General features: G+C 43.4%; 1 protein-coding gene across 1 annotated transcript; it reads right to left on the bottom strand.

Annotated features, from left to right (window-relative positions):
* Positions 1-2,079: 2,079 nt before the first annotated feature.
* slc17a9b (solute carrier family 17 member 9b) lies at positions 2,080-21,136 on the bottom strand. Its single transcript, XM_080763303.1, has 13 exons — positions 20,554-21,136; positions 18,016-18,213; positions 11,784-11,923; positions 10,345-10,444; positions 10,062-10,192; positions 9,450-9,546; positions 7,311-7,407; positions 6,862-6,949; positions 5,900-5,934; positions 5,598-5,713; positions 4,793-4,848; positions 3,559-3,588; positions 2,080-2,826 (listed from the first exon to the last, which is right to left on the bottom strand). Exons 1-13 carry the CDS (start codon positions 20,721-20,723, stop codon positions 2,639-2,641), a joined length of 1,446 nt encoding a protein of 481 aa, XP_080619429.1. The 5' UTR covers positions 20,724-21,136; the 3' UTR covers positions 2,080-2,638.
* Positions 21,137-23,575: the final 2,439 nt, after the last annotated feature.

Genomic DNA, 23,575 nt, shown 5'->3' on the forward strand with positions numbered 1-23,575 from the left:
AGACGCAAACGGTCGTCACTCCTCCGATATGTTACATTTATCTCCGTCCTTTTGTACAGTCGTATAAATATAGATCGTATTCAATAAACAAAAAAGAATAATTGTGTGAGGTATCTTTCTGTACGTCGTGTGATCATGTTGTTTTAAGGGAACTTTGGTCTCGTTTTTTTTACACAAAACATCGATCAACACCGAGAGTCTTTAACCCCCCCCCCCCCCCCCCCCCCCCATAGCAGATCTACGCGCTGTGACACGTTGTGGGCTTGTAGATCGGCTATTTTCAGCAAGTGTCATTACGAACGGCATCAAGGCCTGCCAAAATACATTTTAGTCGACTAAATAATTTACTCGACTAAAATCTTATGATATTTAGTAGAGTAAAATTAGACTAACACTAAAACATTCTAGGTGACTGAAATGTGACTAAACTAAGTGAAAACTATTCAAGAGGCTATGACTAAAACTAAAATCTGCTGCCAAAAACAACACTGACCAAAGATACAGTCTACCATTCATTGTCAATGGAAGCCAGCGACACGATGATGCATGATGATGATGCATGATGATGATGATACATCCGAATGTTTGTATAGAGTAGTTGCTGCAAAAGCTACAAAAAGTTGAGCTGGATTCAACTTCAGCCACAAAGATACACATCTGCTGTGCAGCTTTGAATCTTTTGCTTGAGGCAGTGTGAACGCAGCATGGCGGACTAAGTGTTCATACATACTGTGAGTTCCTCTCTCTTAAGCCCCATTCACACCAATGACTGGAACCAGTGGCGTGCACAGATGGACACGAGGGGGTGCTAGAGCACCTGCCCTTTGCACTCTGGACAGCAATTTGCCATTTTGAGAAAGAAAAATAATTTATATTATATTTTGTACAGTGTACACTGTACAGTATGTGGACCATGCGGTGACATTGATCAATTCTTGATAAAAAAAAAGCTTCTAAATTAGTTCTAATATATTATTTATGCCCCAAAATCTATAAATCTCACACTATTAAGGCAACCGGCCGGTTCCACACGCTGCACAAGGTGCCCCCTTTTTTTCCAATGCCCCACAACCACTGGAAACTAAAGGCTTATTCATAGCATATATTTCGGTGACCAACTAACTACAACATGACGTCACTGAGCTGCAGTGAAGAGCAAACCACCGCCCTTCCCTTTTTTTACTCACCACCGCTCAACGTTATTTCAGCTCCGGTGGTCACCTCACCACCGGAGCGGTGGTCACCTCACCACCGAAAATCCAGACTATGAATGAGCCTTAAATAAAAAACAAATGGACAGCTTTCCACACCCATCCAGGCACAGAGCAGCGACCGACCGCCTTCCCTTCCCACAGTCACTAAAGTCATCAACAACAATAGCCCATAACTGGACGACGGTGACTGACACCGTTTGCATAGCACTTCTGGAAACCTCATATATTCAGATTCAAAGATAGCAAAAAAATAGCAGATCTACAAGCTCCCAACTCTTGTATATCACAATGCTTGTATATTGGTTTTGAATACTTCGTGATGCAGTGATCAAGTGGGGCATTAATTTACAACAACAAAAAACACTAAAAGACTATGGAGATTTGTGGTTTCTGCCTTGACAGCGACAATATTGTAGATGCTTCATCTTGAAATCATCTTCTCGCCCTATTGTTGTAGGTATGTGGGTAACGGAACAAGACCTGTGCTGTGTGTGCATTTGTGCGTTCGTTTGTGTCACACTCACGAGAGAGAGAGAGAGCGAGAGAGAGAGAGAGAATATACCACCGTTTGTCCAACGATACAACATGTGGCATTCATTCTTTGGTGTGACTGTGTCTCGGAGTAGCTCTCGTACATAAACATGATGATCATTCTGCCCAAAAGTCGATACGTAGGTCTTCTTTCCCCTCTTCGTTATCGTTTGGTCGTTTACATCTGTGCGCGCAAGAGTTCCAAGGCAGACATTGGTTGAACTTTCGACAGCTTCTGCGGCGTGTTGCTTGCGAGTCGACCGAGCCCCCCCCCCCCCACACCCCGGTTGTGCTGCACAATAATCAAACAAAGACACCTATATGTGATGTCATTTGAGCAAGAATGGTGCAGCACTAGTTGGCTGTCCAATTAATTTTACTCTTTACTCTTGTGTTTTTGCTACAAGAGATACTTTAAGAGAGGTTTTTAAATCGAGCGCTTTGATGTTGTCTGTTTAAAGCCACAGTAGTTATGGCTCCAGGTGACACATTGTAAACGTATAACGTTCAGCAACTACAGACTATAAAGACAATACATATTTTCAATCGTGTGATAATCGTGATCATCTCAATTCTTGTGGAGGAAAATCGAGATTCACATTTGAGCAAGAAGAATGGTCGTGCAGCACTACTCACTAGAGTAATTGGCGTGGTCGACCGGTCAGATGGTGTCTTGGCGTGGTCGACCGGTCAGATGGTGTCTTGGCGTGGTCGACCGGTCAGATGGCGTCTTGGTGTGGTCGACCGGTCAGATGGCGTCTTGGCGTGATCGACCGGTCAGATGGTGTCTTGGCGTGGTCGACCGGTCAGATGGCGTCTTGGCGTGATCGACCGGTCAGATGGCGTCTTGGCGTGATCGACCGGTCAGATGGCGTCTTGGCGTGATCGACCGGTCAGATGGCGTGGACGTTGTTGTGGGTCTTGCGTGTCTTGGCGGAGTCGATGTCGACGCGGCGTGCCTCGGCGAAGGCCAGGAAGGTGCAGAGACCCAGCAGGTTGACCACGGTGATGAGGGCGAACACCGACGCCCAGGAGCCCGTGGTCTCGATCAGGTAGCCCGAGAAGTACACCATGAGGACCCCTAAACACACGAGAGGGAACAACAAAGACAGCGCATATGCAAATAAGTGAAAACACGGCCTGCCGCCGCCTCCCACAAGACCTAGTAGTGATCTTTTCTCTCCCTTATTCATATTCATCCGATGACGACCTCTGCTACGACTCCATGATGCAACATGTACGGCTCACGGGACACACAGCGTGACTGACAGGAGACGCTATACAGCCAGTGGCGTTTCCAGGAATTACATTTTGGGGCAGGCAAGATGTGTTAATTGTCGTCGTCCCCCCACGCACAATCGGTAGCACTAAAGGTTTTCAAAGAGATACCTGCCAGACGAGTAGGATACAAAGGCTGAAAGGCTGCATTTGCATTCGAATGGGTGATTGAGGGTCACGCTTGTTCTCATGGCTTGTTTTGGTCCTCAGTGTATGGATTTTGGCCCAGGCAGAAATGGATTTGGTCAGGCGGACGCCTGTCCTCGCCTTATTGTAGATACGCACGCCTCTGGCTACAAGCTCACGGAGCAAGGACTTTCTTTGGTGCTATATCCCCTTTGCACTGAAGTGTTTGACTGTACTCTGTTGTACTCTGTCCAATAAGCTAACTGTCAATCAATCAATGATGAATGAATGATTTCACTCCGCGGATCACGAAAAGGGGCCAAAAAAACAAACCACGCTTTCAGAACTTGAGCTGCCTGGTGGTGAAACATTGATCACAGATGTTTTGGTTCTTCTTCACAATACTCACCCGAGAACGCCCCGCAGGTATTCATGACGCCTGCGGGAGGAGGAGGGAGGAAAGCACAGGACAGGACATTTCAGTTTGTTGTGCTTGATGAAGGCTGGAACATTCTAAACCAGGGGTGGGCAACTTTGACGATGGATATTTCCATAAACACTCCAGAGGGGCCACATTGCATATAATGTTGTAGCAAAAATAGCCGATCTAATAGCTCAAAACGCGCCGATTGCAGATCGGCTATTTTTACTATATTTGAATTGAAATCCGGAATTATTTTGTAGCAATTTTTTTAATTTAATTTCAAATGCATTTACCAGTAGTTATACTTATGTTACGTTTATGAACTTACAGTAAATATAAATACATTGGACATAAAAAAATTCAATAACATTTGAATACAAATCATTAAGCTACTAATATAGACTGAAGTAATTCAAGCGGGTCATGTCATATATATACATATATGTCAGTATATTCTGATATTAACCTAAGGGCCACATTAAGTGAAGGTGGGGGCTGCATGTGGCCCCCGGGCCGCCAGTTGCCCATGTGTGATTTTTCAAAATCTTTTCATACCAAGGCCCATTATTTTTTGGGCATCTGCACCACGGACCACCATTTGATGAAATTTAGCCTCTCAGACCCAAAACTAAAGAATATGTTGTTTGTTGTTGGATAAGATTTTGTCCACAATTCCATGCTGCATTGATGTGGTGGTACCATTATGAGAGAACTGACAGGTTTAAAATAACAATTCTTCTACATTCTCTAATTATTGTGTAGACTTCTTGTAAATTAAGTAATGCAGATGTTTAACAATAATGTAACTGTTGAGAGCGTAACATGAACCAAATGGACCGGTAATGGTCCATTTGGTTTCATTTCACACTCAAGTGTTATACGGGTCCATTTGGTTACCAACTCTCCATCATCCACCTGGAACTCCTCAAGGACCACTGGTTGAAAACCACTGAGCTAAACTAAGAGAAACTTTAAATCTAATTGTTCTGTGAGGAGCTTAATAATATAATCTAGTGTAGTAAGAAACAAAATCAAGATACAAAAAAAAAATCTAAATTTCTTTCTATTTTGTGAGCATCCTTTTTTTTTAAGAACAATATGTTTATAGTTTTTAAGCTAAATTGACGAGACAGACATTTACACAATCTTTATATTATACACAGAAAGATAATAACCAGACAGACCAGAGACCTAACAGAAAATAAATGTTTAAACATACCAAACAGCGCTCCAGCGCAGGAGGGAGCCAAGTCCTGGACATTCACAGACACCCCACTGTCAAAGAGACACACAGCAGTTAGTTTGAATTTTATATCATTTACACAACGCTCACAACGCTCACAACGCGTCGCGCTGTGGCGCGTTGTGAGCTTGTAGAACGGCTATTTTCAGCAAGTGTAAAAACAGTCATTACGACGGCGTCAAGGCCCGCCAAAATGCATTTTAGTCGACGAAATCAACTGTAGATTTAGTAGACTAAAATCCTATGATATTTAGTCGACTAAAACTAGACTAACACTAAGACATTCCAGGTGACTAAAATGTGACTAAAACTAAATGAAAACTATTCAAGAGACTGATGACTAAAACTAAAATAAAAAATTGCTGCCAAAAACAACACTGGTTTGTACATCTTAGGGCCATGGCATGTGGTCTATACTTTAAATCACAACTTAAAACATTTGTATATTCACAAGCCTTTGAATCCCGACATGATCTTCCTTTCAGATTACTTTGTTCTATTTGCCTGAATTTTACTGTATTGTATTGTATTGTATTGTATTGTACCTTGTTTTTAAATGTGCTATATAATCACTAGCATGTCTGAGAGGTCATTTTGACTGTTTTTCTTATAGTATATTATCTTTGCCCATGAAGCTTTCAGAATGTTCCCCTTCCATGACCATCATCAGCCATTACCATTCTATCATCTCAGACATTTTCTGAAACATTTTGTAAATGTGAATTTAAGCACATGCCACTTCTCATTTTACTTCAGTCATGCTAGTGTTAAAATAACATACCTGTGGCTGAAGGTGGTGAAGCCCATGGTGGCCGAAACGAAGGCCACAGCCCAGGGGAACGTGTGTGTCCCACACAGGAGGAGAGTGAAGATACTGGACACTCCCATGGAGAAGAACTGATGGATGGACACACATCATCATGATCATTTTACCACCGCTGTCCAGATCATGGATTTCACAATACCCCAAATTTCACTTTCACTATACATCTGGTGTCATTTTAAGGTCTACCCTTCTCTCTCTCTCCCTCTTTCCTGTCCATCTTCACATGAAACTATCAATGAAGGCAAAATCCAACATACCTGCATCAACTTCCTCACAGAGGCTGTGTCAAATCCTGGTGGGATATATGAGAGAGAGAGAGAGAGAGAGAGAGAGAGAGAGAGAATGAATACCGCAAGTTACATTAAGCAAGAACAAAAAGCATGGCAATACATCACATACAGTACATAAATTAAAAAGTAGTTATCGTGAAACATGCGTAAGCTAAGGACATAACAGTGGAATTTCTATACAATGATACACTATATATAATATACGATACCATATACATATACTATAACGTGCTATAACTACATAAAAAGCAATTCTAGTGCTGTCTACGTAATAAGAATAGAACAGCAATCTTTCTACTTAACCAATGCAGGGGTTTACTAATGTCTCAACAGCAGAGGGTGCTGTTGCTTTTCCTTTTCAGCAGTGAGCTTACTGGAACATCTATTTTCAGCTGATGTTCCTCCCAGAATAGACGCGGGGTTCACAATGTTAAAAAAGTTTCCTTTCCTTATACCTTGGCTGGTGGTCGGACATAGAGGATGTAGACATCAGTGTTGTTTTTGGCAGCACATTTAGAATGTTTCCGTGTTAGTCTAGTTTTAGTCGACTAAATCTACAGTTGATTTAGTCGACTAAATTGTATTTCGGTGGGCCTTGATGCCGTCGTAATGACTGATTTTACACTTGCTGCAAATAGCCGATCTACAAGCTCTGCGACGCGTTGTGAGCTTGTAGATCGTCTATTTTCAGCATGAAACCAAGTGTAAAATGACTTACACTAGATCTCTTGTCCACTAGTCCCTTCCTATCATTTTAGTCTAGTTTTTATTTGTCGACGAAATTGTCAGTATATTTAGTCTTAGTTTTAGTCATCATAGCTTAAGTTTTCATTTAAGTTTCATTTAAGTTTCCATCCAGTTTGTCAGTGGGACATTTTTCGTCTTAGTTTTAGTCAACGAGATCAACACTGGTGGACACTGGACGTTACCTTGGCTGATGAGGTGGTCGGACAGACAGCCACTGAACAGAGAGGATGGGATGGCCACCAGCCAGGGAATGACGTTGAACACCCAGCCCTGGAGGAGGAGGAGGAGAGAACATTGTCAGGCTCGCCGTCAGATCTACAAGCTCAAAACGTGTCACATCGGGACGCATTTTGAAGTTGTAGATCGGCTATATTTTTTGCCGTGAACGTCTTGACGTCTTCTGGTCCTTTGCCCCTCATCTATAGACGTTAGTTTTTTTTAAATATTTATTGATTACGTTTCCTAACCCTGTTCTGCATCACTCCGGTTGCCGTTCGACGGAAATAAACAGGAAAAAAAGGTTAGAAGTTTAAATATGGAGGAATTTGGCAAAAGAAAGTGTGACTGATACTCTTTTTTGACCCGACTTTGGGAACCACTGCCCTAGGGGACGACAGTGGAGTGAAGTTACCTTGGCGTCGGGGAAAGTGTCCTTGAAGAAGGTTGGCAGCCACGACAGCAGTGTGAAGAACGTGCTCGCTGTGCACAGGTGTGTAATGATCACTGCACTGGACGAGAGAGAGAGAGAGAGAGCGAGAGCATGTATACCTCACACTTTTATTTCTACATAAAAATGACATCACTACTATGCATTATGCTGCGTTCACACATGGCAGATGCAAAAGATGCAAAGCTGCACCGTGCAGCTTTGCATCTGTATTTGTATTTGTAGCTGTTGTCTACAAGAGACAGATTTGCTTCGTACCGGAGTTAATAGCACAGAAAGAGGGTATGCGCATGCATAAAGTGAATGGCAAAACGAGTGGCAAAGTGAGTTTAATAATGTTTACGGTCATTTAATGCAATCAGATAGGACCAGAAAGTAGTTTTTTGCCACTCAGTGGGCATTGATGCATAACTTCCAGGTATGATGATGATGTCACTCGCATACTCTATTGACAAAAGTTCCAGAGCTTAAATGGACATCGAATATGAAATAAAAGCTTAAACATAGCTGTGAGTTATAAGAACAGAGCCAGCTGTGTTCAAATGGTTTGACATTTCTCTGGGGGTTTTAAACTTGGTTTTAAACTTGGGTTTTAAACTTGTCCTATAAGCTGTATACGTTAACAGTTTTTCAATGCCTAGCAAGCTGTGAGCTTGTAGATTGGCTATTTTCAGCAAGTGTAAAAACAGTCATTATGACGGCATCAAGGCCCGCCAAAACACATTTTAGTCGACTAAATCACCTGTAGATTTAGTCGACTAAAATCTCATGACATTTAGTCGACTAAAACTAGACTAACACTAAAACATTCCAGGTGACTAAGATGTGACTAAAAACTGAGTGAAAACTATTCAAAGGGGCATGACTAAAACTAAAATATAAATGTGCTGCCAAAAACAACTGTCTGTTTACCCTGCTGTTTGTTGACTAGACTAGAGAGTTAATACTTACTCTCACACTTGAGTCACCCTGGGCGAGAGTGTGTGACTGTGAAGCACAGCCATAGAGTGACAAGCTGGAGTTGGAAATTGTTGAGTTGGAGTGTTAAGGATGACCTGAACGTCGAACTAACCGTTACGTAATTCTCCTTTCTTTATAAGGCTACACCCAGCCAGAATCACCTTGTCGGAAAATAAACTTGCAAAGGTAACTCAATTCTAAATCTACCTCCTTAACTTCACGACTTGGTTCAAATCCTTAATTAGTCAAAACAGACCAGACTTCCCTGTCAGACTCCCAGCTTCAATCTACTCTGGTGTGAAGTATGAATGGAGGCTGAAGGTAAAGGGTGACCTATGAAACCACAGAGAGGAGCGTGATCCAAACAGGCCAGATAATTGCACACCACGTCGTCACACGCAACGACCATACGCTTCTATAAATAACCCCCCTAACGCCATAGGGAGCGTCTGAGAGGAGATTAATGAAGTCATTCTGAGACACAACACAGGCCTGCTGTTCAAAAAGTGTCTGATGCAAATTAATAGCTGCTTCTATTTATAGACGGAAGGAAGGCGCATCATTTACCTCCAGCAGCCAGGGAGGCAGAGATCAGATTTTCAACTTGTCTCTCAGTCAGTCAGTCAGTCAGTCAGTCAGCCAGCCAGTCAGTCAGTCAGCCAGCCAGCCAGCAAGTCAATCAGTCAGTCTGCCAGCCAGTCAGCCAGCCAGCCTACCTGCCTGCCTGCCAGCCAGCCAGCCAGCCAGCCAGCCATCCATCCAGCAGCCTCGGAAACCCAGACATTTCAGTCCACTTCAATTCAGCATACAGTAGCGCAAACGTCGCTCACTCTCTGCTGATTTCTGATCGTCTGCACCTTTGTTAAATTGATGCACACACGCACCCGTACACACACACTCCTCTTTCTCGTCGCTCTAATTAATTAGTCTCAAGTCACGCAGCTGTGTGTATTTTCTCCCAGCGGATCCTGCCGGGAGCTGCCTACGCCATGAAAAAGCATAGGTGAGTTCCAGTCTAGTCAATCAGTGGCCGTGCGTGTTTGGGTTTTTCAAACAGGTTATATTGGGTTCTAAACAGACTGTATTGGTTTCAAACAGGTATTATTGGGTTCTAAACAGGCTGCATTGGGTTTTCAAACTCACTACACAGCAGGCTGCTTGAAGAGGCGCAGCCAGTGTCTCTTGGACAGCTTGGACTGAGGCCCGCTGCTCCCCAGAGACTCCAGGGTAATGATGGGCCCTGGAAGAAGCAGAGAAAGACCCAAATAAGAGAGATTATAACGGGTCGCAATCTCAATCTCAATTCTAGCCGTGGACGGTTCAAACCAGCACCACTCCACACCTAATCAAAACAAAAAAAATCAGCTGCTCTGTTTTCCCAAACTCGGTGGCTAGGCTAGCTAGTTTCTTGGGACATTTGTGGTCGTAGTGACTATATCATTAAAAAAATATGTTTTTTCAGCGATTTTCTTAGTTTTTTCTTAACTGTTGTATAATTGGTACTCGAGGGTGTGGTTTAACGTGATTATTGCCACTTCAAACCACACCCTCTCGTGTAATATTGCTGAATTAGACGAACTACATATATTCAGATGGGGGTCGGCGGCCAAATACAGATAATTCTGGGGCTCCATTATTATAATTATTGAGCACCACTGACACAGAAACATAGGTTTTGTTTTTTTTTAGAAAACTTTCAGGATTTAGAAGACATTTTGTAGAATCTAGTGTCAGGTCTAAAATGTGTGTAATTACCTTCCCCTTTGAGCAGATACTTCCACATACAGTGAGCCCACAGCACCGACAGAACTCCAGACACGTAGAACACACTCTCCCAGCCGTACAGGTCCAACATGAGAGAGCCAGCCCCGCCGATCACTAGTGTTCTGAGGAGGGAGGGAGGGAGGGAGGGGGAGAGGGAGAGGGAGAGGGAGAGGGAGAGAGAGAGAGAGAGAAAACACGAGGTTTAAAACCCATTGTATTTGGCAGCCGACCCCCCATCTGAGAATATGTAGTTCCAGTACAGGTGACAACTCACCCCAGGTAGGATCCACTGCCCACGGTGCTCATGAGGAAGCCTCTCTCGCTCTCCACCACCTTCTGAGAGCACAGACTGGCCAGGGACGGGTAGTGGACTCCTATAGACCAGAAGAGACACAGAGTTAGAACAGGGACGGGTGGTGGACTCCTATAGACCAGACCAGACCATAGACTGTAAAAAATATGGACAAAGCGTTCCGCGGGTCTAACGTGAACGTAAAATGAAGCCCGTCTCTATGTGTCAGTCCTTGCCATGGAGGCAGCCATCTTTCTATATCCGGGCCCAGGCCCAGCTGGCCCATTGCCTGGCCCAGACAACGAGGCGGGACTTCCCCCCTTCTTCTTCGTTGGTTTTTATTTTGACTCGAGTGGGTGGGGGATCCCGTTCATAGACTGTAACGGTAGCCACGCCCCTCAGAACATGCGCGACTTTATGGTCATTTTTTTTATACATGGGACCATAATTTTCCAAAAAGAATATTATGACATTAGAAATGAGACTTTAAACTAGTGACTGGAAGCAAAAAGTATTCATGACCATGTTTATTAAGGTAATACAGTCTAGGTGAAGTTGGGCCCAAATACATGGACTTCTATGGGGCTATGGGTTTTTCTGGGTCCAGTGATAGCGCCACAACAGGCCATTATATGAACTTTCATTTCCTTAGTGGCTTCACAAAATATCTGTCTGACTGCCCCCCTGGACCAGACACAGAGTTAGTACAGGGATGGGTAGTGGACTCCTATAGACCAGACCAGACACAGAGTTAGTACAGGGACGGGTAGTGGACTCCTAGACCAGACCAGACACAGAGTTAGTACAGGGACGGGTAGTGGACTCCTATAGACCAGACCAGACACAGAGTTAGTACAGGGACGGGTAGTGGACTCCTATAGACCAGAAGAGACACAGAGTTAGTACAGGGACGGGTATAGTGCAGTGGTTAGTGGTTACCACACTTTTTCATGTCAAGGACCCCCAATTGTTTTAGCAAAAGGCCTATGCACACCTCAGAAGGCTAGTGACAGGTGCGTAGGGCAATAGAAAATACATTAAAAAGGGTATCTTTGAAAAACAAAGAAGAGGTCCCGCACACTGTCAAAAACGTTCTCTTAAAAAGAGCACGAAAACAGCATGGTTGTTTTTCACCACCTGTGCGCAACCTAACACAAACACACACGCACATATGAACTGTATATATGATGATTTTGGGTGTGCCAGTAGTCTGCCTTTCTATATCTAATGGTCTCACCTTGCAGCAGACCCATGAGGAACCGTTCTATGTCTAATGGTCTCACCTTGCAGCAGGCCCATGAGGAACCTTTCTATGTCTAATGGTCTCACCTTGCAGCAGGCCCATGAGGAACCGTTCTATGTCTAATGGTCTCACCTTGCAGCAGGCCCATGAGGAACCTTTATATGTCTAATGGTCTCACCTTGCAGCAGGCCCATGAGGAACCGGGACAGCGTCATGGAGAAGATGGGCTGGGAGCAGAAGTGTGCTAGGACGGGGGTGAAGGCCGTCATCGCCCCCCAGGCCGCGGCGGACAGCAGGAGCACCTTCTCCCCTCCCACCCTGGATGATTGAGGACGACAGCAACAGTTAATGTTGACGGCAACTTAGTTTTCACCCGCTTCAAATGTCATCAACCGATAAGATACAGATAAAGATTGTATTGTCCATTAAATTGACATAAAATGGGCCCAGACGGTTGAGCTAACCGTCTGGGCACCGAGGCTGCCAAACCAGCCAGACGGCGTGCCGCGGATTCGACTCCCGAGCCTGACAGCCTCTGCCGCGTGTCACTCCCCATCTCTCTCCCCCTTTCCTGTCCGACTACTGTTCCCCATCAATAAAGGCATAAAAACCCCCAAAACAAAACTTAAAAAATAAAAATAAATTACATAAAATGGAAATTTGTCTTTGGCACACCGGCAGTCAAAAAGATAAAACATTACATAAAATACACAGATGCATTCAAATACTATAAAAAATACATTCACATAAACACAGCAAAGGTGATCATGAACAGTGGGGGTTAGATAAACTATTTAAACATCTTATTTAAAATGTCCACAGCCTTCTTTTTAGCTAATTTTGCCCTAAGCCTCCTGCCCGATGACGAGTCAAATTCAGTGCGAAGAGGGTGGGTAAAATCATTGTAAATCTGAATTGCTTTAATCACCAGGAGGTTACTTATCAAGACGACGCAATCGACCTACCTGCACCGCTGGCTGCCATTAGGAAACGACCTACTACATGTATACTGGAGCCTGCCGGCTGCCATTAGGAAACGACCTACTGCATGTATACTGGAGCCTGCCGGCTGCCATTAGGAAACGACCTACTACATGTATACTGGAGCCTGCCGGCTGCCATTAGGAAACGACCTACTACATGTATACTGGAGCCTGCCGGCTGCCATTAGGAAACGACCTACTGCATGTATACTGGAGCCTGCCGGCTGCCATTAGGAAACGACCTACTGCATGTATACTGGAGCCTACCGGCTGCCATTAGGAAACGACCTACTACATGAATACTGGAGCCTGCCGGCTGCCATTAGGAAACGACCTACTACATGAATACTGGAGCCTGCCGGCTGCCATTAGGAAACGACCTACTACATGAATACTGGAGCCTGCCGGCTGCCATTAGGAAACGACCTACTACATGAATACTGGAGCCTGCCGGCTGCCATTAGGAAACGACCTACTACATGAATACTGGAGCCTGCCGGCTGCCATTAGGAAACGACCTACTACATGAATACTGGAGCCTGCCGGCTGCCATTAGGAAACGACCTACTACATGTATACTGGAGCCTGCCGGCTGCCATTAGGAAACGACCTACTGCATGTATACTGGAGCCTGCCGGCTGCCATTAGGAAACGACCTACTACATGAATACTGGAGCCTGCCGGCTGCCATTAGGAAACGACCTACTGCATGTATACTGGAGCCTGCCGGCTGCCATTAGGAAACGACCTACTGCATGTATACTGGAGCCTGCCGGCTGCCATTAGGAAACGACCTACTGCATGTATACTGGAGCCTGCCGGCTGCCATTAGGAAACGACCTACTACATGAATACTGGAGCCTGCCGGCTGCCATTAGGAAACGACCTACTACATGAATACTGGAGCCTGCCGGCTGCCATTAGGAAACGACCTACTACATGAATACTGGAGCCTACCGGCTGCCATTAGGAAACGACCTACTACATGAATACTGGAGCCTGCCGGCTGCCATTAGGAAACGACCTACTGCATGTATACTGGAGCCTACCGGCTGCCATTAGGAAACGACCTACTACATGTATACTGGAGCCTGCCGGCTGCCATTAGGAAATGCAGAAGTGAAACTGTTGCCACCGAAGATAAAACATCAGGAAACTGACTTACGTGGCCGGTTAAGACTGATATGAGGTTAGGGGACTTACGTGGCCGGTTAAGACTCATATGAGGTTAGGGGACTTACGTGGCCGGTTAAGACTGAGGGGGGGACTTACGTATTTGTAATACAATAAATCATTGTCTTCGTGTAAGTTCCCGTTGTGAACCAACCAGTGGACAAGGGGCCTCTGTGGGAAAGGGGTTGTATTGAGGGTGATTCAGAATTGACGGTGTTCCCCATAGATCTATACTTGGCCCCCCATCTCTTTCCCCTCCATTCCAAAGCTCACAGTACATCCTGTTGTTGTTGAGCTGGTAGTATTATGGTCTGCTTTCTGACAAATGTTGGCCTCACAAACATGGGCAACTGGCGCCCATCCCTGCCTTAGATGCCCGCAATAGCCAGTTAGAGTTCACGTTGTCAAAATGAGACATGCTTTGTATTTTTTCCCTTGAAATGTCCATTCAGACCAAAGTACTGAATATTCAACCTGTTCTGTTGTATGTTATTATTGTCATGCATGTTTCTACACCATACTGTCCAGTGGCCATGCAGTGTTGATTTTGTCGACTAAAACTAAAATGTTCGTCTACTACCTTTTTCCACTGACGAAAACTAAATGGAAACTACATGAAAACTAAGCTATGATGACTAAAAGTAAGACTAAATATACTGACAATTTCATCCTCAAATAAAAACTAGACTAACATCTTAGTGAGGGACTAGTGGACAAGAGATCCAGTTATAAGTCATTTTTAACACGTGGTTGAAAATAGTCACAACGCGTAGCGAGCTTCATGTACATCTGCTATAGTTTAGTTGAATAAATCACCTGTAGATTTAGTCAACTAAAAGCTTATGACATTTAGTAGACTACAACTAAACATTCCAGGTGACTAAAATGAGACTAAAACTAAGTGAAAACTATTCACGAGACTATGACTAAAACTAAATCGAAATGTGCTGCCAAAAACAACACTGGTTGTGAGCTTGTATAGCTGCTGTTTTGGCCCAATGTTTGCCTATTATGACATGCCAAAGAGGAATAGGGACACTAGATGAGACTAAATGACACATTCTAAATTCATATTTAGTACTCTGTTTGCAAAAAAAAATCTATTTAAAAGGCTGTGATGACGCTGATGACAATGGATCACCCATGGGACATCTGGACAACATGCTAACATAACAAACACATCCAGCCCTCCTTAGATTAGGATATCTTATTACTTGTATTGTACTTTCTTATTTACATTAGATTAGGATATCTTATTACTTTGCATGTAAAATAGAACTGAACAAACAAAGCTGAGTGGTGACACACAAGGTATAGCACTCTTACCAAGCCATTAACAAGCAGGCAGCATTGTGCAAGCACGATCAATGACCATGTCAAACAAACCAGAAGATTGCTGACTACAAAACAATACTACAACTTGACGTAGCGATATCATCCGCTCCCGACCGGTTCATGAACCCGAAATGGACTGGTGCCCAGGCTAATAATTATGGAACCAAATGGACCATTACATGTCTGTAACTCTGAGTGTACAAATGGAACCAAATGGACCCTTACTTGCCTGCAACTCTAAGAGTGTACAAATGGAACCAAATGAACCCTTACATGTATGTAACTGAGAGTGTACAAATGGAACCAAATGGACCCTTACATGTCTTGTCTGTAACTCTTATATTCTACAAATGTCTTTCTAAATCACGACAGTTTTCAGAAAAACCTTATGTTTCTATATCATTGGTGCTCAAACTATTGCATGTCAAGGACCCCCAAAATTATATGTAATTGGCCGTGACCCCATTTGAAAATATGATGTTCCAGGGACCTCCCAGAAGGAAAGATTTTAGTTAAAAACTTTTGCTGGGGAAAGAACATATATTCAAAGATTTGCGCCACATTTTCACGATTTAAAAAAAATAGCTAAAGCGTAAAAAGAATGGTCAAAGTGGTTAAAAGCTATAAGGTGACACTGAGGCGACCTCATGTCTAAAAGGGGTTAATACATAGATCACTGTCTTGACGCTGAGCCTTTAACGTGGTATTCTTGAGACTGTTGTGTTGGTTTTTTTAGCACACGATGCATTTTTCCCCTGCCTTGTAACTTAAAGGAGAATTCCATGCTAGAAGGCTTTCTTACGTTTATTTGTAGTTGTAACGTCCCCACCAAAGAGGTCCAGGTGTTATTTTGTGCAAAAGTGCTTTATTGGCTATTTCCCCTATTATAAGCCCTCAATGGGGGTTGGGTTTTTTGTGCTAATTTGCTTATTTCCATCTAAATAAGTAGTAAAGTGTTCCACTTGGGATACTATTTACATTATGAAGAGAGTATATATATACATTGATTTTTGAGCGATGGAAATAAGCGAATTAGCACCCCAATGCCCCATTCAATTCAATGCAAATCAATGCAATTCACTGAGGGCTTATGGTAGGGGAAATAGACAATAATGCGCTTTTGCACAAAATAACAACTGGACCTCTTTGGTGGGGACGTAACCAACTACAAATACAGGTAAGAAACCCTTCTAGTATGAAATTCTCCTTTAACTTACTTGTAATTTGGTATTGTTGACCATACAGTTATGAACCTTGATTCGTACAGATGCTGGTAGCCTAGCTATGGAATGGGGGTGTGGTGTCTTTAAGAGCTGATGAATCCACAGGGAGCAGCATGGGTGGATTGATACTGCACTGTGGTTGGTTGATTAGACAGCCAGGGGGTGGAGTCTGTAGACTATATTAGGGGGCCAGCAGCTCAGTTCAGTGCTCAGTTCCACTGCTGTAGAGAAAGGCTGTGACACTTTTTTAAACCTCTGATGTTACGTTGTTGTTTGAGTTGCTTTAGTCGCCAAATGTTTACAATTTATGTTATCACAGGCCTGGATGTCTGAAGGTTGTCTAAGGACCGAAAGCTTGATATTCCAAAAAAAGGAAAATAAAAATATACGATTTTTGCATAGTTTTGAGTGTGCGGAGCCTGCCTTTATACTCCTTTGTGACTCCAGCACCTCACCCAAGCTCACCTTTTTCACTTCATCCAGGCCTGATTTAAATTAAAACGTGTTTTTTCTTTTTCTTCCTGCAACAAGCCTGCCCCCCTGGTCCATTTCCTGACATTTTTAAAGGGTGTTTGGCTGACACTGAAGCCGATCCAGAAATCCCCACTTGGTAACAATGATGATGGAGCCGATTCTGGTTCATCCCTGTTGGTTCCGGTTTCCTCCAGTTCCAGGCTGGAAGTGGAAGGTTATTTCCCCCCATAAGAAAGGCAAGATGCCACAAGGCGGAGTCCACAGTGCAGTTCACCGGTGGACATCTTGCAACAGAAGCAGTCAACTTTTCTGGTACGTTCTATCATGGTAGCTGGTGATTAATCTGCTCAAACAAGTATATACTCCTAACCCATTTAGACCTGAGGATGATCCTAGTTCTCTGAAATACCAATGTTTCTATGTCAGTGGTGCTTAAACTATTCCATGTCAAGGACCCCGAACAATATGTAATTGGCCGCCGACCCCCATCTGAAAATATGTAGTTCCAGGGAACCTCCCAGAAGCAAAGATTTGAGTTCAAAACGTTCACTCTGAAATAATATATATTCAAAGATTTGCACTACTTGCATAATGCATCAAACACCAAAAGGGTTTCCAGTCCAGAATGGGTTAAAACACCAAAAGGGGTTCCCTTAAAGAACTCCATGTAAGTTGTGTGAAGTCCATTTTGTTTGTCCCTTACCTGTCAGCAACGTAGCCCCCCAGGACCTGGTGAAGCAGTGTTTGTCCCTTACCTGTCAGCAACGTAGCCCCCCAGGACCTGGTGAAGCAGTGTTTGTCTCTTACCTGTCAGTGACGTAGCCCCCCAGGACCTGGTGAAGCAGTGTTTGTCCCTTACCTGTCAGTGACGTAGCCCCCCAGGACCTGGTGAAGCAGTGTTTGTCCCTTACCTGTCAGTGACGTAGCCCCCCAGGACCTGGTGAAGCAGTGTTTGTCCCTTACCTGTCAGTGACGTAGCCCCCCAGGACCTGGTGAAACAGTGTTTGTCCCTTACCTGTCAGTGACGTAGCCCCCCAGGACCTGGTGAAGTAGTGTTTGTCCCTTACCTGTCAGCGACGTAGCCCCCCAGGACCTGGTGAAGTAGTGTTTGTCCCTTACCTGTCAGCGAAGTAGCCCCCAGGACCTGGTGAAGCAGTGTTTGTCTCTTACCTGTCAGCGACGTAGCCCCCCAGGACCTGGTGAAGCAGTGTTTGTCCCTTACCTGTCAGCGACGTAGCCCCCCAGGACCTGTGTAAAGCAGTAGCCCCAGAAGAAGCTGCCCAGCACCATGCCTTGCTCCCTCTTGGTCCAGTTGAACTGCTGTGCCATGCTGACGGCGCAGATGGGCATGGCCACGCGGGCACAGTACAGCAGACAGGTGCCCAGCAGCAGCACGGCCGTCCAGATCCGAGCCACGGGTCTACAGCACACCACAGTCACGTTAAATTGATCATTAATGTTATTACAAGTAAGATGAACACAGCTTGTAAATTGCAATAACAACAATTAGAATAAATTACATACTTTTTTTCTTTCTTTCTGCAGCACACCTAGCCGCAATTTGCAACTCTAGATTTGTTTTTATAATGGATGAATCTAGAGTTGCAATACCCACCATTGACTCCCCACTCATCCAATTTGCTTTTGCGATCTGCTTGTATTAAACCAACGTTAAACACAACATTGCAGCTCTAGGCCAAGCTTGAATTATCCTCTTTCAATCTGCCGAGCTTTTATTTCCTCAAAAAAACACTGTAGACATATGTTATGAGCTACTTTCTGTCAAGAAATTCTCTGCAAGTGTGTGTTGTGTGTGCGTGTGTGCGTGTGTGTGTGTGTGTGTGTGTGTGTGTGTGTGTGTGTGTGTGTGTGTGTGTGTGTGTGTGATCAACTGATCATGGTGAACCTGAACTTTTTCCTTGGCATTCATATGACACTTTGATGTATTTCTCTCATTACTAACCAGTAAAGACATGCCAGCTAAATTGAGTTGAGACATTCCGCATTGATCAGTTTAAGACTCCAAACGTTCAGGCGCCAGGCGATGTAACCGCTGGGAAATGGTGCTACTTTCACTACTTCTACTTAAACGTAAACGTTGCAATAACGCTATGTGAAAATGCTCTGTTACAAGTATCATGTATTCAGGCAAACACCATTTTAAAGGACCAAAGTAAAGTACATTTAAAGTTTAATTTGGAACTATAGCCCATAGGCGCACACACTTTGCGGCAACTCTCCTACTCTACACTCTGGTTAGGATTTGAGGTAGGCACTAGGCTCTGAGATGTAGTGTAGTAGAATCATAAAGCATTGAAATGGCCATATATACTCAAGCAAAGTGAAACCTCAGAATTATGCTAGGCTATATATACTTGAATAAAAGCTTGAGTAATAGGCCAGTGTTTCCAAAATGTTTTCATGTCAAGGACAAATTGACACTAATTAGCCCGCAGGCCCCCATTTTGAAGAGATAATGCCAGGGACCCCCATAAGAGATGATTCTCAACCATTTTAATTTCAACGACCCCATGCAGTTTGACATGCATTAGTCTACGGACCCCCATTTAATGGCATTTCTATCTCTGCGACCCTCAATTTATATTGTGAAATCAATGTTAATTTAACTCTGCGTGTACAAATGGAACCGAATGGACCCGTTAGGGTCTGTTTGGTTCCATGTTTACACTCAGAGTTACAGACCCATAAGGGTCCATTTGGATTAGACTATAGAGATATACAGCTATGCATTCCACCGCAACAGTTCAATTTCAGATCACCAAAGTTACGGAATATGCTGTATTTCACCAACTGTTTTAACATTAAGCCAAGTTTGATCGATTGATTGACATTTTTATTTCACAGTATGTAGAATGGATATGTTTCTTTTCCCTTTGTACCTCCTTACATGATTTATTTTTATAATAGTTTATTTCTAATTTGTACGTCTCTGTATATGTTCTGATGAATTGAAAAGGGTGGACCCTGTTGTAAACAAGTATTACACCATAAAGCATCGTCCAAAGGTAACAGTTTTTGTGTTGAGCTGTGCTTGAAATGTACCTACCGTATATAGGTATACATTCTGCATACTGTTAATAAATACTTAAATCAATCAATACAGCAGGGTCCTCCATTTTCAATTAATCAGAACATTTAAAAGACATGAAAATATGCACACTTCTATGGAAAAAAAACAGGAAATCATCAAAAGAAGGTTAAAGACAAAAATGGGGAAGTATGGGAAGGGAAAGGGTGTGGGGGACTCTCTAAAGTTGAAACAAAGTATCAGCAATAACACTTCCTGTACAGTAGGCTATGTCTGTCATGATGACGTTACAATAGTCAATGTTTACACCATAGGGTTTAAACACATAATTACTGTGAAGTGTAAATAGATGACGTGTTTGGGATAGCTATAGCTATATCGGCTAAAATAAATATTTGACAGAGAGAGAGCGCGATCGAGAGAGAGTCAGCCAGTCTTCAATTAAAAGTAAACTAGCCTTAAACACTATAACTGAAGTAAAATGAGACACAAGTAGCGTGTGCTTAAATTCATATTTAGAAAGATGTCAAAAATGCCTGGGGTGAGAATGGTGATGGATGATGCGGTCATGGAAGGGGAACATTCTGAAAGCTTCATGGGCAAAGATAATCAACTTCGAAATCTTAAAAAAAAACTGTCAAAATGACCTCCTATAGTAACAACATTATGGACTAGCTATAACATAAAACAAAGATGTTTAATAATGCCAACCTGGGCCAGGTGGTGTTCTGCTCGGTCCACTTCTTGTTCGGACATCCAGAAGGGGGTCCGGGGACCTTGCTCTTATTGATCTTATTGTCCGGGGGTCCGTGGAGGTTCTCATTGTGACAGACCAGGTCGGGACTATAGGAGTTCTTTCCATGTTTTTGAAGAATTGCCATTCAACGTCGTTGAGGTTTTTAAGCAGTCGTACTTTCACCCCCACCTTTCTCTCCTATAGTCCTATAGATATAATAAGGCTTTTTATATAAACCTAGAGTTGTTATTCACAACAGTCTCTGTGGCTGATCGGATGTCTTCGGTCGATGAAAAATAAAGTGAACCAGCGCCGTGTCGTTTCGAAACACAAACCCCCTGTTTCTTAACGTTGCTCAGACCGCAGCGAAAACACGGCAGCAAACACAACATCTTCTGTTTTCGGATGATGCTGATCTTGGATCCATTAAACCGTTAAAAAAACCCGTTGGGGGTGAAATAAACGTAAACGGAGGGGGGGGAAGGAAAGGGGAACCGATCCGAAACGACGCTAATATCGTCCAGATCAGAGCAGACTAGTGGCTCAGAGAGAGGGCTGTGTGTGTGTTTTCCTGATGCTCTCAGAGGAGGAGTAATCCACGTGTCAGTTCTCCTCTCAGACAGACACCATGCATGCAGTTCTTCTGACCAGCGATAGAGGACGCTTCAGGACCAGGACACACTCGCAGTCTCACACACAGACAAGATCGTCAGGAAGTCAACACAAAACTATAGTAGTGACTTATTTTTTTTATGAAGTCATCATCAATGGCTTTAAAATACTACTACTAATAATGACTTAATAAACCGCAGTTATCTTTATCAGAAGAACGCCGGAAACCCAGGCGTTTTTTTATTGAATGTAGGCAGTAGCCGCCAGGCACATGATCATTATGATGATGACTGTGCAATCTGTATCTTGTATTATTATTCCTTATTCTTATTATGGGTGTGCAGGATAGATAGGATGCAGTGACTCTGTCTTCCCTATATCGGATTACACAACACTGTCTGTCAGACAGAGAGAGAGAGAGAGAGATAACATATCATCATTGCTTCACTGACTGTATAAGTAGTAGCTCTCTCTCTCTCTCTCTCTCTCTCTCTCTCTCTCTCTGTCTCTCTCTCTCCCCTCCTGCTCTTGGCTTAATTGGCATATCAGGCACGTGCACACATAGACATCAAAGGGGGCTACAGCCCCTGCCCTTTTACCCATCTGAATGCAGCATTTACCATGGTGGAAGAAATGCAATAATGCCACTCCTTCCAGCTTTTTTTCTGAAGACTCCTGAACTTGAGCACAGCATTTTGCATTGAACACTTTTTCTAAATCCATGTCGTTACACTGCATCTACTCCAGTAGATAAAGAGTGCATGGTTGCGCCCCATGGTGTGCAGCGACGCGTTGAGAGCTTGTAGATCAGCTATGTTCGCTATTTTTGTCCAAAAGTGCCCTCTTACGGGATTTTGCCCTTCCCCGGCCCCAGGGCCAGGCTGCCTGACACGGTGGTGGTCCCCTGGACCCCTGCTGTACTGCTAAGGTGTTGCTGCTGCTGCTGTTTGTTTGTCCTTTTGTCAAAACTCCTGGCTGAGGTCAATTGCACCCAAAAAACCCTTATCCCAAACCCAATGTTGAAATCAATTTTGTCCCTGACTTTACTGTCCCCGCTGATACAAATCCACCTGTAAATGTCCCCTGATTATTTCTCTGTCTAGCCAAATTACTTCAGAAAGTATGCTACCATATATTTTTGATAGGAAATCTGGCCTACACAAGAATAAGTCACTGTTTTACTTGCACACTTGGAACGATGCAAGTTGGAAATGCATGCCCCACCCAGTTATTATGTCTGTGTCCCTTTATGCCCATATATGGAGTTCTTTGTCAGCCATTCCCAAATATGGAGTCTATGCAGATGTCAGAACATCATTGTGATGTCAGAACATTCATTCCCATATATGGATTATTTGTCAGGCATGCCCAAATATGGAGCCTATGCAGATGTCATAATTGTGAATGTGATGTCAGAACAGGCCTCCTAGCTGTTGGGCTTGGGCTAAATTCGGCCATAGCCACTTGCCCAAATGTAGTGACCTCATCGCATGTGTGGACTGCTATGGCCGTTTTTAGCTGAAGGAGTGTTTTTCGTGCAAAAACATGCTTGCAATTGATTCGGAATCATGAATAACCGCTAGTTTGACATGCTACTTAAAAAGCATAATTTGAATTTGAAATTGTTGCCTTTATATAGGTTTTCAATGGTACCCCGGCCCAACTTTCAACCCCTGAATTTACCATGATCCATAATTTAATTAACTTTTAATGTTATTTGGATCATATAAAAAACCTTGAACGATTACTATTTATATTTATTTTGTGTCAAATCTTAGATGTAATGGCCTGCCCTATAGTCTGCTTGCAACCACACCAATAAATACCACAGACAAAAATATGATTTGCCAGTTTTTGAAAATCATTTTTATTGCAAAATAATCAGTAAAGCACATCAAATCTTTCCCCAAAAAGAGCTACTTATTCCATTACACGTAAATAAAACCATCTGTATTGTAACTGTCCTCGTCCCATAGCCTGTAAATAAACCATCTGTATAGTGCCCTCCATCGTCCCATAGCCGGTGTGGTGTCTGTATTCACATCTTGTTTCACCATATTATTATTAACAGTATGAATCGTTCACAACGTAAACTGAAATGCTGAACGTTTCTTCATAAAAATGTAGATTTTTATGGCAGTGCACATTGAGACGGACAAAACGAAAACAAAGCCGGACAGCAAAGCTCTATTGACGATATGCACACGGCTGCCATCTTGTCAGCAAGGTGCTAACTAGGTGCAACTTCCCAGACAGCCCATTCATCTAATAAGAAAAGTCCTATTTAATTCTATTAAATGACGTCAAACTCACCAACATTGCAGCTGTCCGGAAAAGCTTGAATTATCGTCTTACTATCTGCACTGTTTGTTTCATTAAAGTGTC

This window comes from Protomyctophum bolini (genome assembly GCF_963924005.1).
Source record: "Protomyctophum bolini genome assembly, chromosome: 5".
NCBI lineage: Eukaryota > Metazoa > Chordata > Actinopteri > Myctophiformes > Myctophidae > Protomyctophum > Protomyctophum bolini.

What these genes read in the sequence shown, in the direction of transcription:
- slc17a9b (XM_080763303.1), bottom strand. Translation starts at nt 20,723, where the DNA reads ATGGCAATTCTTCAAAAACATGGAAAGAACTCCTATAGTCCCGACCTG. An exon ending in GGGGGCTACGTCGCTGACAG is followed by an intron (nt 11,924 to 18,015) that starts GTAAGGGACAAA and finishes TCAATCATCCAG; the next exon opens with GGTGGGAGGGGAGAAGGTGC. An exon ending in ACACTTTCCCCGACGCCAAG is followed by an intron (nt 6,950 to 7,310) that starts GTAACTTCACTC and finishes CTCCTCCTCCAG; the next exon opens with GGCTGGGTGTTCAACGTCAT.